The sequence below is a fragment of the Ixodes scapularis genome, unplaced genomic scaffold (genome assembly GCF_016920785.2).
Source record: "Ixodes scapularis isolate PalLabHiFi unplaced genomic scaffold, ASM1692078v2 PGA_scaffold2__306_contigs__length_199485367, whole genome shotgun sequence".
NCBI classification, from domain to species: domain Eukaryota; kingdom Metazoa; phylum Arthropoda; class Arachnida; order Ixodida; family Ixodidae; genus Ixodes; species Ixodes scapularis.
The window spans coordinates 61,651,249-61,667,248 of record NW_024609857.1 but is presented as its reverse complement, the minus strand read 5'-3'; the positions used below and the strand labels follow the sequence as shown (position 1 = coordinate 61,667,248).

Genomic DNA, 16,000 nt, shown 5'->3' with positions numbered 1-16,000 from the left:
TCCAAAGTTTAACGCGATTATATACGCATTTGACCGCAGCGTTTCATCCATGCAACGTTTCATCCATGACAGAAACCCCAGTTCTTGAGTTACTACCACCCGCAGTCGTGGCCGAGTGGTTAAGGCGATGGACTAGAAATCATTGGGGTCTCCCTGCACAGCTTCGAATCATGTCGACTGCGCAAAAATTTTTTCTTTTTATGTGGGCACAGGCGCACGGACGGACGGACGGAAGGACGGACGGACAAGGCTAGACCCTAAGGGGCTTCGCCCCTAAAAAGCCAGTGCGTCTACTTTCCCGCACAACACTCGGAGAGCTAATCACCCCAACTTACGGAGGTCGCTCAGCGATCGACGATGCCGAAACATATGTTTTGACCAACAAGCGCAGTCTGAGTTGTGACATTAGGGAGTTTTCGTAGATCGTTTTCGCCGTCCCGCAAGGCCCTCCGCAACCCGCTACGATAGCGGGATAACCACAGTCAAGGCTATCGGCGCGCAGGCGCGGTAGCAACTTCTTCGTTGCGGAACGCTTAGCGGAGGGGGCAGCGCGATCTACGAAAACTCCCTATTAAGTAATGCAAGCGTGACGTTTTACATTGCGTAATGTAACAACTCAGACTGCCTTTGTTGGTCTAAACATATGTTTCAGCATCGTCATTCGCTGAGCTGCTTCCCTAAGTTGCGGTTGATTGGCTCTCCAAATGTTGTGCGGGAAAGTAAAGCAGTGGCTTTTCTTAGAGTGCAGCGCGTGTCCAACCGGTGAGTCGCATTTGACTATCGTCACAACTGGCTTGATGATCGTCACAACAGCGCGAATACGTCAACACTCTAAGAAATGCCTGCGCGTCTACTTACCAGCCAAACAATCAAAAACCCAATCTCTGCGATCTACGAAATCAGCCCAGCGAATGATGAGGTGGAACATCCGTTTAGATCTAAAAATGAAGTCTGCGTTGTGGCATTACGCCAGGCGTTTCAAACACACGGCCCGCGACTTGCTGGGACGCGGCCCGCAGGCAACCGGCTGCGGGTCCCGGACCCAATGTCTCGAGCGCTAGAAATGCCATGTGCCATTTTGATCTCATCTCGCCGCTTCATTTTCGCTCGAAAAGTAGCCCTGCTCTTTTAACGTATTCACATAGTATACTTGTCTGTGTTAATTTGCCTTTTGCTTTGCACCCACCTTTCTGTAATGTACAATAATTCCGCTACTAGACTGCAAGCGCAAGCTATTCGTTGAAGGATGCATTTCGGCCACGTAAATTCTCGATCAGCAGGAGCAACTGGTAAGGATAAAGCTACGAGCTCGGAATTCGCGCCTTCAAGAAGATATGAACATTCAAAGAAAAGTATTTGTTCCAGTGTTGTAGCAAAATTCGTCAAGAAAACTACAACTGTCATATTAACTCTCTGTTTTTAGAGAAATGTTGAGCTTGGTTAATTCCTGGGTGAATTGAGCAACGGGAACTACAGTGTACTTCTATTAAAAATGCCAGCACGTTGGCGGAGGGGTGTCATTTTTATTCTGATCTCATGAAGTGAAGGCCCAAAGTAGTCTTATAAGCAAATCAAATCTGGAGTTGTCACTGACAAGAGTTTGAGTTGAAAAAACAAAAACAAAAAAAACATGAAGCACAAAATTACCTCCCCCCTCGGCGCGTCTTACGTAGGCCCTTGACCTTTCAGGTGTGGGATATCTGGCCCTTACACTCAAATGAGTTTGAGACCACTGCATTACGCAATGCAAAGTGTCATGCTTGGATTGCGTGATGCCACAGCGCAGACTTAATTTTAAGATCTAAACAGATGTTCCGCCTCATCATTCACTGAGCTGATTTCCTAGATCGCAGAGATTGGCTTTTTGAGTGTTTTGCGGGTAAGCAGACGCGCAGGTATTTCTTAGAGTGAACACTGCGATCCCCGTGATTACGTCATCGAGTTTTGCGAAGAAGAGAATGAAAGAAAAAGTTCGCTTTTAACGTCAAAATTATATCGCGACCAAGAACACCCTTTTACACCTGTAACAAGGACATACATGACTACAGTTCAGCTAATTGCAGTTACTCTAAACTAAAGTTTTGCGCAGTTACACGGCTCACCAAACTGCGGCTGGAAACCATGGTTAGCGCAAACGGATCTCCACGATGTGTTTGGGCTCGCTAACTGAGCTAAAGATGGCGACGACCGCAGCATTGTCGGCTATGAAAGCGCTAACTATTTCGGAATGCCAGGGACGTAATTAGAAAGAACCGTGTAGGCAAATGTTGCAGAAAGAAAGATGTCTCGAAGGCCGATATGCAGCAAAAGCAATTACATCATGTCGCGGGACATGGCGAAGCCCGCACTCTACTCGCACTCCTCGGTCGCTGCCATTGATTCTGGTCGATGGCAAAGCGGCTTCCCTCATGTCTCCCATGTTTGTATTTATTTTAGGGGTTTTGATAATCATTGTTACGCGCAACAACGAAGGTTATAGGTCTAACTATGTTTTAAACAGTTATAATGGCTATAAAAACGTGTCCTTGATCGCAACACGAGACGTACACTGCAGTTGATTTTGCTTTGTCTTCAACCCTTCAACTGCAAGCAAAATAGCCGTGTAACTCCATCTCAGTTCAGTTCGGTGAAACAAAGGCCAGCGGCCGGTAACTGCCGTTTGCCTAACCACAGTTTAAATGGATCGTGTAACTATATATTACAAGAGTGTGTGAGTTCACTTAGAGAGCCAATCACGGTGAACAGCAGACAAATCCCAGCGAATGATGGAGCTCAGAATACATCTAGATCTGTAAAATCAGTTCCGCGCGAGGTCAATGTGCACGTCACTCTCAATAATCGTCCCTGTGCACCTCTTATCTTTAGTCTAATCGAATTCCGTGCTCCTCTATTTACTGGGATCCTTCTATTCGCCTTGATTGACTGTCTTCGTGTTCTGCAGGAACGTGACTGACAGATTTTTTTAGAGATAAGATACTCGGTGCGTGAAAGTATTTTTTATTTATTTATTTGCAATGCGTACCGACAGCTAGAAGCCTAAAACGGTTGAGCATCAAATCAATTTACAAAGGTAAAATACAACAAAGCAAATCCAAAACTCGACCGGATGACAACACACCATATCAAATGGTCGACAGTTTTCTTGAACGCAATGATGTCGTAATTAAAAAAGGTTGTAGCGCCAAAGCGCAAGACTTATACCCCTGTCAGACGGGCTAATTTAGTGCACTTCAACCAAGTGCCCTTCGCCTTTAATGGCACTGTGTGGCACACACAGTGCCATTTAGCTAATTTAGTGCACTTCAACCAAGTGCCCTTCGCCTTTAATGACACTGTGAGGCCGTGTGGCACACACTGTAGTGTGCCACACGGCCTCTTCCTGAGGAACAGACTTGGCTTCAAGCACCGTGACTTCGAGTGAGTTTGACGAATTCACTTCGCTCGACCGAGTGCGCGTGGCATCGATAGCAGTGTTTCAAGAGCAAAACATAACAGAAACACCAAAAACGTGGCGCAAAATTTTTTTTAATAAAAATAAGAAATTCGTGAAACAGAGGACAGAGAAGAGTGGCATTGCGAAACAAAAAGAGGGGTGAACTTGGAGTTTAAGCTGATCTGTGCCAAGATTAGCGCCGCGGTGAATTGATAAAAGAGGACGACAATGTCAGTCATTCCAAGGCTATCTTGGTTAGCAGAAAAGGAAAGAGCCTACTTTTGTATCAGCATGTAACTATTCGAAACAACACGATAATTATGATCTAGTAGGCAGTGTCAGAGCCTCCTCCTAGACTTTCATCGGACGAAGCGGAACGCCAAAGTTTGATATGCTTCTTTCTTAACTTGGCTTATGATGATCGATCAGAATCATCCAATAGGCGTAAAAATAGTTCATTAATGTAACGTTGTTTTAGAGCGCAGCTCCTAGGCGCCCGTTTCCGAATTGAGCGGCGTCGACGTCGGCGCAACCGCGTGTTGCATTATGGGATGTTTCCCAAAATGACGTCATACGTGACGTCCCGTGTGTTGTCACGTGGGACATCACGAGGGTAAAATTTTCCCGCTCAATTTAGAGGGAAAAGTTTTACCGTCGTGACATCACGTGTGACGTCAGGTGACGTGTCACGTGGAATTTAATGGAACGTGTCATGTGACGTCACACATAAATTTAGTGGGAAAATTTTCCCGCGAAATTTGGCGGGAAATTTAGCGAAAATTTTCCGCTAAGTGGGTGCGGAGAGAGAGGAGGCCGCAGCAAAATGGAAGATTTCGAAGGGGGGGGGGGGGGGGGAGGGAAGGGGAAAGCCCCAACCCCATGGCAGCCCCCCCCCCCCCCCCCCCCCGCACCCCCCCCTCCCCCTGGCTACGTGCCTCCTAGCGGTTGTACTGCACTCGCTAAAGTTCTCATCTACAGCTGAGAGACAAGTCGCACGTTGAGGAGACTAAGTTCTGGGCTAAATAAACCTACACACACCCCCATTTTTTTTTGTTGTGGCGAATGAGAGTGATGTCTAGATTTTGGATTTGCTTGGCTTGTAATGACTGATCATAGTCATCAAATTGGATTTAAATTTGAATTAAAGCTCGTGACTTAGCGCAACGATGTGGGGTAACGCGTAACGTGTTTTTAATAAGACGACGAAGTTATTTATGAAAATATACGTATGCACTTTAATATTTTGCGTGCCAATTACTTTACCCATTGTCATTGCCATCATTTTGGAGTGACACTAAGTTGTCCCGTGTAGAACCAACACACTTGGAGTGTGTTTCGACGGGTTGAAGTGCACTCGCTTGTAGTGACACTAAACTAGCCCGTCTGACAGGGGTATTAAGAGCGGTGGCTCACGGAACGTACGGGTCTAATGACGTTTTGAGCGCGCGGCAGGAGCGACACCGACGGCACCGAGCTCCGACACAGAACAGCACGAACCTGGCTGCAATATGGGGTGCAGCGGATATAAATATGAGTTTGTTGCTTTGCATCGACGCACGCCTTTTCTGACCGCCACTAGGTCAAAGAGGCGTGTGTCCAGATGATTAAAATAGTCATGTGTACCAACTACCGGAGGTAAACAATGTACGGGATGAACGGAAAATGTACGGATACGAATAAGCGTGGATACTTATTAACTCCCTTACAGTCAACACTGCGAAAACTGAGGCAATTTTGTTTCAGTTCCAAGAATAGATTATCATGCGATTTGCTTGTATCATCCCCGATAGAGTGCTTTGATAGTATCAAGACTCTGGGTGTAATATTTTCTAAACCCATACTGAACTGGAATGCTCACGTAACATATATTTCTTTAAAAAAAAAAATGCTTTGCAAGAGTTAAGTATATAGAAATCATGCCTATTTATTAAGGTGTTTTCTTTTGCTAGAACTTTCCAGAGTTGCGTCGGCATTGTTTTTTTTTTTTAGCTTTCTTTGTGGGTGTCGGCGTTTTGGAGGGAGCATTTGCGTGGGCAGAGCGGCCGAGATGCGGGAGTGGTTCCTCCGCGGTCGTTAAGAAACGTCTCGGGTTTCGGGAGTCTGGTCGGACAGATCCCTGGGACAGCCCGTTCTTGCAGCTGCTTGTGGCTTTTAGCCGAATGTGCCTGTATATAGAGAGTTTTGCCGCTTAGTGTAAAATTGTCGCTCTTTGCCCGATGCAATAATTTAGCGGTTGGCGCCAGTCAGACTGGGAAAATTGCAGAGAACAACTCTACGAGGAATTTAGGTTTGGCGGTTGGAGCGCCAGGCTGACAGCTCGCCGACCATTGGAAAACAGTGTACCACGTGTGAGTGGTGGAATTTGAAGAGATTGGTCGGTTCCTGAGGGGAAAGGAGGGCCCTACGGGCCTACAAGAAGAGTTTGAGAGATTCGGACTTTGGATTTGATGGAGAGAAATCGGGGACGGGAGTCGAGACTTTAGACGAGGCGGGATGGTCTCCCAAGTTGGGACTTGTAACTAGAGTGTAAATAAATACACATACTTCTCTAAAAGCAGTGAGTCGACCTGTCACTCAGCGAAGTTCATGCCACCACGCTACAGACCATCGGAGGGGAACCTGCCTCCCACACCACCAGGAGGAACAAACAACCAACAACTTTAACTGGCGCGGTCGACAGGATGGTGGCGCGATTTCCGGTGAGACGACGTGGCGGAGACCTGCGAGCAAGTACGTGAGCTTCGGCTCAACGGCGGACGAGGCAGCATCCCTGTGAGAAGCCTCGTGGGCTCCGGCCCGAAGTGACCAGGACGACATCCCCGTGAGAGGTCTTGGGGGTTTCGACCCGACGTCAACGGTGGACGAGGCAACATCCACGTGAGAAGCCTCGTGGGCTCCGGCCCGAAGTGACCAGGACGACATTCCCGTGAGAGGTCTTGGCGGGTTTCGACCCGAAGTGGACGAGGCGACATCTTCGTGAGAGGCCTTGTGGGTTACTACCCAAAGAGGACGAGTGGACGGAGCAACATCTACGCGAGAAGCTTCGTGTGCGGCGGTCCAACGTGCAGCGACGGCGCAGCATCGTCTACGTGAGAAGTTGCGTGGTGTTGCGACCCGAAGAACGGACCAGCCGGGCCCGAACCCAAGACCAACTTCGGCGGGTGACGTCCAGTGACACCGGAGAGTCATCGCCTCAGTATCGGCGCACTGACACAGGTGGGACTCATTTCTGTTTCCTCCGGGTTTCGCATGTCAGTGGTGTCGCGCTCGATGACCAAAGGAGCTCAAGGTACAATGAGTAAGAACGTGATAAGAGCCCGGCGATGTTGGATGACGTATCAAAAGGGGGAGGGAGTGAAAGGGAGAACGCTCTACAGCTAAAAATTGCATCTTTAAGACTCAAACTCGAGATAGCCAAATTTTACGCTAATCAGGACGAGGAGAATTGGCGCCGCGGTGGGAAAGATGAGGGCCAGGTTGGACCGAACGGGAAATCCGAGGCGGTCGTCAAGACGGGCGAACAACACCTAGTGGAGTGGGAGAGTCACCTGCTGGGCCGTGGACGACATGCCCGGAACAGGTGAACAGTGAGGCCCGCTGCGAAAGCGTGAGCGATGTTGACGGCGGCGAAGGGGGTGAGAGCGATAACGCGTTTGAGCTAAAAATTGCAGCTCTAAAAGCCAGACTCCAGATCGCCCAATTTAACCTTAAGCAGGCAGAATAAGAGAAGTCACGCCGCGGTAGGAAAGACGAGGGCCGAGTCGGAGCGGGCGGCGCATCCGATGTGGTTGTCAAAACGGGCAAGGGACACTCCAAGCCTACCGGGAAGACAGACGCGGACAGCGATGACTGCGGCGACATCAAGGTCGAGCCGACAGTCCAGACGGGCAAGGGGCACCCCAAGCCCGTCGGGAAAACAGACGACGACGACGAGTGGCCCGAGACCTTACTTCAGCGGCAGAAGGGTGAAGATCCGGAAGAAGACCGCGAGGAGAACGCATACGGCGATGACCGCGGCGGACGCGAGATGAAGCCCGTTAATAGGAGAGCTGGCGCCGACGAGGCAGATGCACCCACAGGTGATCCGGTGACGCAAGGAGGCGAGAGCGAGAGCGGTAGCGATGGTGACAGCGGCGACGAGGGGACGAACCTGGTTGGCGACATCGAGCGCAGGGATCCAGGGAACCCCAGCGCACCGGTCACCGCAGCACTGGGGTGCAAGGGCCGTCCCATGCTGGAACGAAGCAGCCGCGCAAGAGGCGGATCGACAGGTCGGAGTCGGCGGTCGAGGGGTGCTCCGGGTCCAACCCTGCATCGGCTCCGGGCTACGACGCAGACGACCACGGCGAGAACGTGGACGACGGCGAGAGGACGGCGGAAAGGGTCGTGATCCCTTCGATCCAGGCGTCGAGGCGGAGGCTCCGACTGCGGAGAGGCACCGACTTCGGGACCGTGGCCATGTCGTTGCCGAAGGTTAAGACGGCGGTGCATCGCAGGGCGACTCCCAGGAAGAAGGTTGAGTCGAGCTACTACAGGAGGGGGAGTCTGTACGCAAGGGGCTGCGGGAACGGCAGGCGCGAAATGAGCACAAGGGAGAGGAGGAAGCCAGACCGGTCGGTGCCTAGAGCTCGCACGTGTGAACAGCAGACTTCAAGCTTGAGCTCGGGATCAGCGAGTGTCGCGGAAGCGACTGACTGCGCGCCGCCGAAGGCAGTCCTCAGAACGTCTTTAACGGCGACGAGATGGACGACAAAACGGTCACGATTAGGGGGGTAGCTAGCCAGGCTACTAGGTCTTTATTTCGCCCTTAGTCTACTTTTATTTCACTGCTCTCCTGATTTATTTTTATTTTGCTCTTCGGTTGGCCCCTCGATATTTTATATTCCACGAAATATATATTTATTGTGTTCAGTCTTTATTCTCTGCGGGAGAAGTTTGAGTGTCCGCACGTAATTGAAACGTGTTTCGTAGCTATAGCATTGATGAGCATGTTGAGGCTAGAGAGGCATGATTAGGGCGTGGTCATTATGCCACAGTTTTGAGAGCTCCCACCACTGATTTTGCGGGACCCTGGAATGTACAGGAGTGGGTCCAACTTGTGTGTGATCGTTGGTGGCAGTTTGACTTTGAACATGACAGCTATCATGACAATTCTTTTTTTTTTTTTATTATTTGTGCACCCATTGTGGTTTTTGCCCAGATGTTTTGCCTGCGGCAGCAGCGTGTTCGCCGTTTCAGTATTTTTGGTTTGGGATTTATAATACTTTTTTTTTATCAGTGCTGTTTGATTTTGTTGAGATTTACGGATGAGCGCTGTGAACTTTTAGAGCGTAATGTTGACGTGGTTGGTTTTGGTTAACTGTGGGCCAAGCGGTCGGTTCGAATATTTGCCAGTGCGCCATTCGGGGTAGGAATTTATGCTGCGCTTACATCAAGTGTCAACGCAACAGTCTTGGTGGGGAGGAGTTAAGTATATAGAAATCATGCTTATTTATTAAGGTGTTTTCTTTTGTTAGAACTTTCCAGAGTTGCGTCGGCATTTTTTTTTTTTTTTTTAGCTTTCTTTGTGGGTGTCGGCGTTTTGGAGGGAGCATTTCCGGAGACAGAGCGGCCGAGATGCGGGAGCGGTTCCCCCGCGGTCGTTAAGAAACGTCTCGGGTTTCGGGAGTCTGCTCGGACAGATCCCTGGGACAGCCCGTTCTTGCAGCTGCTTGTGGCTTTTAGCCGAATGTGCCTGTATATAGAGAGTTTTGCCGCTTAGTGTAAAATTGTCGCTCTTTGCCCAATGCAATAATTTAGCGGTTGGCGCCAGCCAGACTGGGAAAATTGCAAAGAACAACTCTACGAGGAATTTAGGTTTGGCGGTTGGAGCGCCAGGCTGACAGCTCGCCGACCATTGGAAAACAGTGTACCACGTGTGAGTGGTGGAATTTGAAGAGATTGGTCGGTTCCTGAGGGGAAAGGAGGCCCCTACGGAGTAGTGTATTATGATACACGATTGAGCCGGAAGTAAACAAAATCTGGTCACGTACACGGAAGCAAACAAATGCCGCGCACGTACTCGGCACGTGCCTTGGTTCCATCCTGTATCATCCTCCCACGTGACCATGACGTCACGTTCCCACGCCAACGCCCCGTTCCCACGCCCTCTCCCATAGCCCGGTCCTTGGACCCCAAATTTCGGGAGCTGTCAATCATTCGGCAGAGTCACATGATGATGACGTCAGAGGTCGGGTGGTCCTCTCCCATACCCGGTCCTCGGACCCCAAATATCGGGACCTGTCAATCATTCGGTAGTCACGTGATGATGACGTCAGAGGTTAGAACGACACTCGGCGCCATCCCACGTGATGTCCCATGGCTCGGTCCTCGGCCCCAAATTTCGGGACCTGCACAGAAATGAGTGTGTTCCCAGAGGGTACGAATTAACTTGAGAGGGTGACGTCACATTATGATGTCATAGCGTGGGACGGTCACATGACGACGAAGGACATGTGACATTTGAATCGCCGCGCGGTAAATGCATTTTGTTCGCTAAAAAAGGCCCTGCGGTGGCTGGGAATCGACCTCGCTACCTTGAGCACAGAAGCCCGACACCCTACCCCCAGCGCTATAAGCACATTGCTTCCCAAGGCGCTTAACTCATCTTAGTTGTCCCTGTGTGCAAATCAGATCACGTGTTTTCCTGCTGCTTGGATTTTGTAGCGGAATTGCCGAGTCATTCACCGGAGGGCACTGCAGGGAAATGTGATGACGGAAGAGTTCAGGATTGTTGAGTCATCTGCCAGGAGGGAAAATGCACTGTCACGATGACGTCACAGATATGTCGTCCGTCGTCGTGGCATTGGTCACGAGAAATACATTATCGCGTGTTTTCCCTAGAGGGTCATGTGACCAGCGTCACGTGATATTTGAATCGCTGCGCGGTAATATCTTACCAAAAAATTCTTTCTCCTAACTGGATTCGAACTCAGAGAGTCGGGATTGAAGCACGAGTTCTGCATGTGAAGATCGCATCTCATATTCTCGATTTCGCGCGTGCACAGTTTAAATCCGGGCTTTAGGCGTATGAGTTGACATCTCGGTTCATAGATGGCGCACGTCTTTTTTGCTAAACGTCTTCATTGTTAAGCCTAGTTCACATGCAGCGGTTTTGGCCCTAGAGCGGCGCGATTTCTGCCGTCGCGGCGCTCTGGCCAGCACCAGCAATTCTGCGGCACGAGCGTTGCGACGGCAGAAATCGCGCCGCTCTAGGGCCAAAACCGCTGCATGTGAACTAGGCTTTAGGGCATGAGCGACATCTTGCAGCGTGGGTCTGACCTTGCGCCATCTGTTGCTGAAAAGTTAAATTGTGCGTGCTCCTAAGGTGTGTCCACTCGTATTTTCGCGCGCGCGCAATGCATCTGACTTGCCGAATCCGTTTGTAGATGGCGCGCACCTGAATCCCTTGGCTGGCGTGAACTTTTACCATTATCACGCGATATCTCTCGATAATGTTAGTGGCAGCTTTGTAGATGTCGACAACTCTCGCTAATTTTAGCTGTCTGCTGTACCGAGCAACGTGAGAAATGAACCGGAGCATGGTCGCATCCATACGGACCAAAGACGAGACAGATATGGTGTTTCACTTTTTTTATTTTCATTCGCTCTAAAAAAACAAAACAAAACAAAACAAAACAAAAAACACGCACACATATAAATGCAATAATGGCTTTTAAATTTACTCAACGCGACAAAGAAACCAAAGGAAACACTTTGCACAAAAATGTGCAACACAAGCAATAACGCGAAAAAAAAAAAAAGAAGTTGTCGAATAGCGATGCAAAAAATATTTACAAGGTCAGGACGTGGATGAGGAGGCTGATCGCTCGCTTCCTAAAACGCTCTTATGGCCAAAAGGAAGCGTCGTAATCCCATCGCTGCAAATGTATCGCTTGTTGTCGAACGGATTCAGAGCAATCTTTTCGACCGCGATGCTTTTGTTCTCGTTAAGTTTTCGAGCAATCAAATGCTGCGTCACTCTGTGCAAAGTTTTCGTCTCTAGAGCGTGCTTGTACAGTTCGTACGTCAACTTGCGAGACTCGGATTTCTTTACTCCCTTGGCTCTTACGCAACACGTGTTGCTGCTTGTTTTGAAGCTGTATAGCTTTGGTTTCAAGCAACAAAAAGCCACCAAGTGAGTAGTCGGATATTCGTTTTTTAACACGCCGAGCTTCATTTTGTTTTCGGTTGAAAAGAGTTTGTGACTCTCTGGATATCCAGATGTATCCAAGCATGCGTCTCGGAGTTGGAGGAGTTTGTCGTCTACGTCTGATCCCTGAAGGTGTAGGAAGAAGGAATCCGTGTCGCAGTAAAGAGCCCTCGCTGAGGGGATCGCACGACGAAGTTGATTATAAAAGAAGTCGTACATTACTATTTTTGATATCTCAAGAATCGAGAACCCTGCGTAGAGTGGTTGCTTGAGTTTGATCACTTTCGGAGCAAACTGGAAAATTACGACCTGCGAGCTAAGTGCTCGAAACTGCGTCAGGTTCGGTTTCTGAAGCATTTTCAGTATGTCGTCCTCTTGAACGCAGAGTTTAATCTGTCCATGTTTACGTGCATTCTCGATCGTCTTGCCATATATGCTGTTCATGAACAGTTTGGAAAGATTCTTCTGAAAGGAGTTGGTTGCTTGCTGTCTCAGCTGGTGGTTAAAATCAATAAACTCCCTCAAGAACGCTCGCTGTGAGAATTTTAGGACTCGGTGAATTTTGGTGACTTCTAGTCCTAACTGGATGTACAGTTTCAAAATCCGGTAGTGTAAAACGTATTTCGTTTTGTCGTGAAGTGTGAGCAACAGCTTCGTAGTGGATTCCTCTTTGGGCATTTCAAACTTGTCAATCAGACTTTTTTGATAGTCGGACAACCAATCGTAGGGAACGCTTTGCTTCACCGGGGCCAAGGGAAAGTCAGAATGAGTCTCGTGTAAGTGATGAGGATACCTGAGGTCTACCTCCAGAATGTAGCCCGTCGGAGCGTCATCTGGAACGTCACCAATGTTCAGGCAGGCAATCTCGTCTTTCGTCATCCACTCAAAGTCCGACACTGGCAGGGCTTCTCTCATTGTCGCCGCATACAGACCGTTGACGTCCAAGTCCAAAATCTGAGACGGTTCGTGCTGCGGGTTAAACGTATCCGTTCCCGGAACATTTGCGACAGCATGACGGGTCGTGCATTGGGTAATCCCTCCGCGAATACCCTGTTCTATCATGAGATAGGTGTCAGGGTCGTCAATTAGCTGCAGTCTTACTTTCGACTGTTTCAACGCACACGACAAGCTTAGGGACGGTAACGATACGAAATGTAAAGCCTCAATTTCGTACGTCTCCAGCGTCCAGCGTCTAAAGTTTTGGAAAACGTCGGCCAGTAGGAGGCAGTCCGTCTTTAGGTACAGGTCGCTGTATTCTCCGAGGTTCTTCAAGCCAAAGGTATCGAAAACGACCTGTGCGTGTTCGTAGTCCTCTTCACACACCCCGCTCCCAGTCAACTTGTTAAAAAAGGCCTCTCGTGGCGGGAGGCTTTGACCCTCGTAACTCTCAAAGCTTGTAATGAAATTATAACAAAACACTCCTTTGCGGGCAAGGAGGTCGACGTGCTCGGGAAAGGACTGACGAAGGCAACAAAAATGCTCTGTTCCTTTAGAGTGTAGATTTTGCACCAGCGTTTCCAGGCTTGCATTAAGAAATGCGAGACTGTCAATAAAGCGAAGGTTGCCTATCTCTAACAATTTAAAATTCTGGCACGAGCTTCCGAGTACGTTAATATCCTTAGATTCGAACAAATTAAGCCTGCCTAGAAAGAAGCTGAGGTCGTAGGAATGGTTATGCGCTATGAGTGGAACGGTATGTTTGTTGATTCGATGGTTTAGGTTACACTGGGAGCAAAGCGCCCGCCTATACCCTCCCGTCATGTGGTCGTGGTCGCGAGTTTTCATTTTCTTGCTAAAGCTTTCGTAGCAAATACCACAGCGGGAAAAGTCCGCGTGGGAAGCCTCGTTTTCTTGAGTCATTTCAAGAGGCACTTCACTCGACCTAATCAATCGGGGTATTTCCTTCGCTAGAAAGTTGAGAATCAAAATAAATCTTTCTACGCAGTCGGGTCCGCGATAAAGGTATTCCTCAACAATGGACGAATCGTTCGAGCGGATGACGAGAAGACAGAAAGAGCTGGGGACGTGATTCTCGTAAACATTACCCGTCGACTGAGTCGGTTCCAGAATCGCTTCGAAGTCGTAAATGCAATAAAAGGGGAACTCTTCCATGACATGCGTACTCCGAAAGTATAGTTCGTCACCCTTGTTTGGGAAGACGGTTTTGCCCGGCTTCTTGTCCCTACACATTGAGAGATGGTCAGACAGGGTTTCTTGCCTCTGAAACCCGGTCAGACACCTCTTACAACGAAAGCGTAGGCTTTTGGCATTTGAAAAAAGTCTCGCAAAGTTTGTAATGCCCACAAAATGATTCTCAACAAGGAGAAGATCGACATGCTGCTCCAACTCGTTATCAACTACCTTCAGTGGGTAGACAAAGTTTTTCTCGCTGTCATAACCAAACACATTCACTGAGACACAATTATTTCGCTCAAAGGCCCCCACGTCCTGCGGGAAGGTTACAGGGAACGTTTTCGGAAACACATATTTGCACATATGTTCACGATACGAGGATGCTCTTCCTCTGTAAAACCCGCTCGCAGGATGCAAAACGGCGAGCACCGCAAACACAAAGCACATGTCCCGTTCAGATTCGTGAAGACGCTCAGTGACACTGACAAGGCATTGCTTTGAGGCAAGTTGCTTCGGTAGAGAAAAATGTCCGCAACCAACGGTCGGGGGAAGGAATCGGCCCAAATTAATAGTACAAACTTTGATCCCGACAAGAAAGAATCCCGAGCCTTGTTCCTGATAATGCTCCAACCGGGCAGCTATTTCAGTGGAGACTCGCTGAATTGAACTATTGATATTACCGTCCACAAATGCGGTTTGGACCTGACTATGAAAAAAGTGCACAGTCACATCAATGTCGTCGTCAGGAAGGAGACGTCCGAGCTCGACAGTGAGTGTCACAAAAAAACGCAGAGGCAGACCAAAATGTCTGAGCACGTTTGACATATGCTCTGCACGATGCCTAAAAAAGGTCGCCACGTCGTACGCCTCTGTGTCTCTTTCGTGTAAGTGTAACTCGTACTGAGCCACATAATTACGAAGAGCGCACACTCTTTCGTAAAAGGGAATGCATGGCGAGGGAGTCACATTGTGAACCAAGGCTAAGTGAACTTGTAGCGAGTCTGCGCTGGAATAATACTGTCGATCGTCGGGAGAGCACAAGTGACAAGTAACCATGATGGGGATGAGATGGCTGGACGATATTCGTTGATATCCGACGTTTAGGTGCCGAGGGGGGCTAGATGACCCGGGTCGTCTAGGTGACCTTTTCAGAGATATCGAAAAAAAAAAAAAAAAAATCCTATTAGCGATGATGAGAACGCTATGCTTTTAGACTGCTCACCTTGCTGTGCAAAAAGGGTGTGACGGCAGACCGAGGTGATTTTTCTCCCTCTCGATGACCAAATGCTGAAAAAAAAACAAAAAAAAAACGTCTTATTAGCAAGGAAAACGCGAGGCTTTTCGTCTGCTCACCTTGTAGCGCGAAGATCAGGAGAAAAGAAACCATGCGTGAGTCGGATAGTTCGAGTGCGAAGCAGGGAGTCATATGCCGGGCAATCGGACTAAACGGTGAAGTCGCAATGTTTAACGCAGCTTTTCCTCTAAGCAATTGCTGATAGGATGCGCACGTCCGACGACGACACTGCCATTAAGCAACTAAACGAGACAGTGGCTGAAAAGAAGCAAAAACCCGTCAAACCGCTTCAAGGTCACTCTTCGAGATAGATCGCGCGCCTCTCGCAACATTTTTTTTTTTCATCGTGTTTTGTTTTTAAGACGCGACAGGTTGAAACATGTCTGCGCGCGTCTTAAAAACAAAACACGATGAAAAAAAAAAATGTTGCGAGAGGCGCGCGGTCTATCTCGAAGAGTGACCTTGAAGCGGTTTGACGGGTTTTTGCTTCTTTTCAGCCACTGTCTCGTTTAGTTGCTTAAAGGAGGACCAGCAGAAATATTCTTCCGCCTGGCGGAAAGTCCTCCTCGCCCTCTTTCTTCCTTTTATTGTAGCACGACGAGGCGAGGGGAAAGGTCCCCTTTTGCGCCGGCTTCTTCTGAGAGGATAAGCCGAGAAAATCCCCATTCTGAGCGACGGGCGATGGGTGCGGCAGCAGCGACCTCGTGACTTACAGGTAGCTCCAGCTCCTATCGCGTAATCTGCCCCATTTTTTGGCGCTCACCAAGCCTAGCCCCTCGGGTGTAGGTTTTACGGGGCTGCAAGGCTCCGCCCGCGCAATCACCGAATTTCAGCTGTCGAAGGTCTTTGGTTTAGCCCGTGGCAAAGTAGACGCATACTTGAGAGCTGCGATTCATAACCGCACCCATTGAAGGAACGTTTCATAGATATTTTCGGTTGATCAAGGAGC

At 49.0% G+C, this 16,000-nt stretch overlaps 1 protein-coding gene across 1 annotated transcript; it reads right to left on the bottom strand.

Moving 5' to 3' along the window:
• Positions 1-11,273: 11,273 nt before the first annotated feature.
• LOC115313116 lies at positions 11,274-12,659 on the bottom strand. The gene has a single exon (XM_029972035.4). The coding sequence runs from the start codon at positions 12,537-12,539 to the stop codon at positions 11,274-11,276; it is 1,266 nt and encodes a 421-aa protein (XP_029827895.4). The 5' UTR covers positions 12,540-12,659.
• Positions 12,660-16,000: the final 3,341 nt, after the last annotated feature.

What these genes read in the sequence shown, in the direction of transcription:
- LOC115313116 (XM_029972035.4), bottom strand. Translation starts at nt 12,539, where the DNA reads ATGAGAGAAGCCCTGCCAGTGTCGGACTTTGAGTGGATGACGAAAGAC.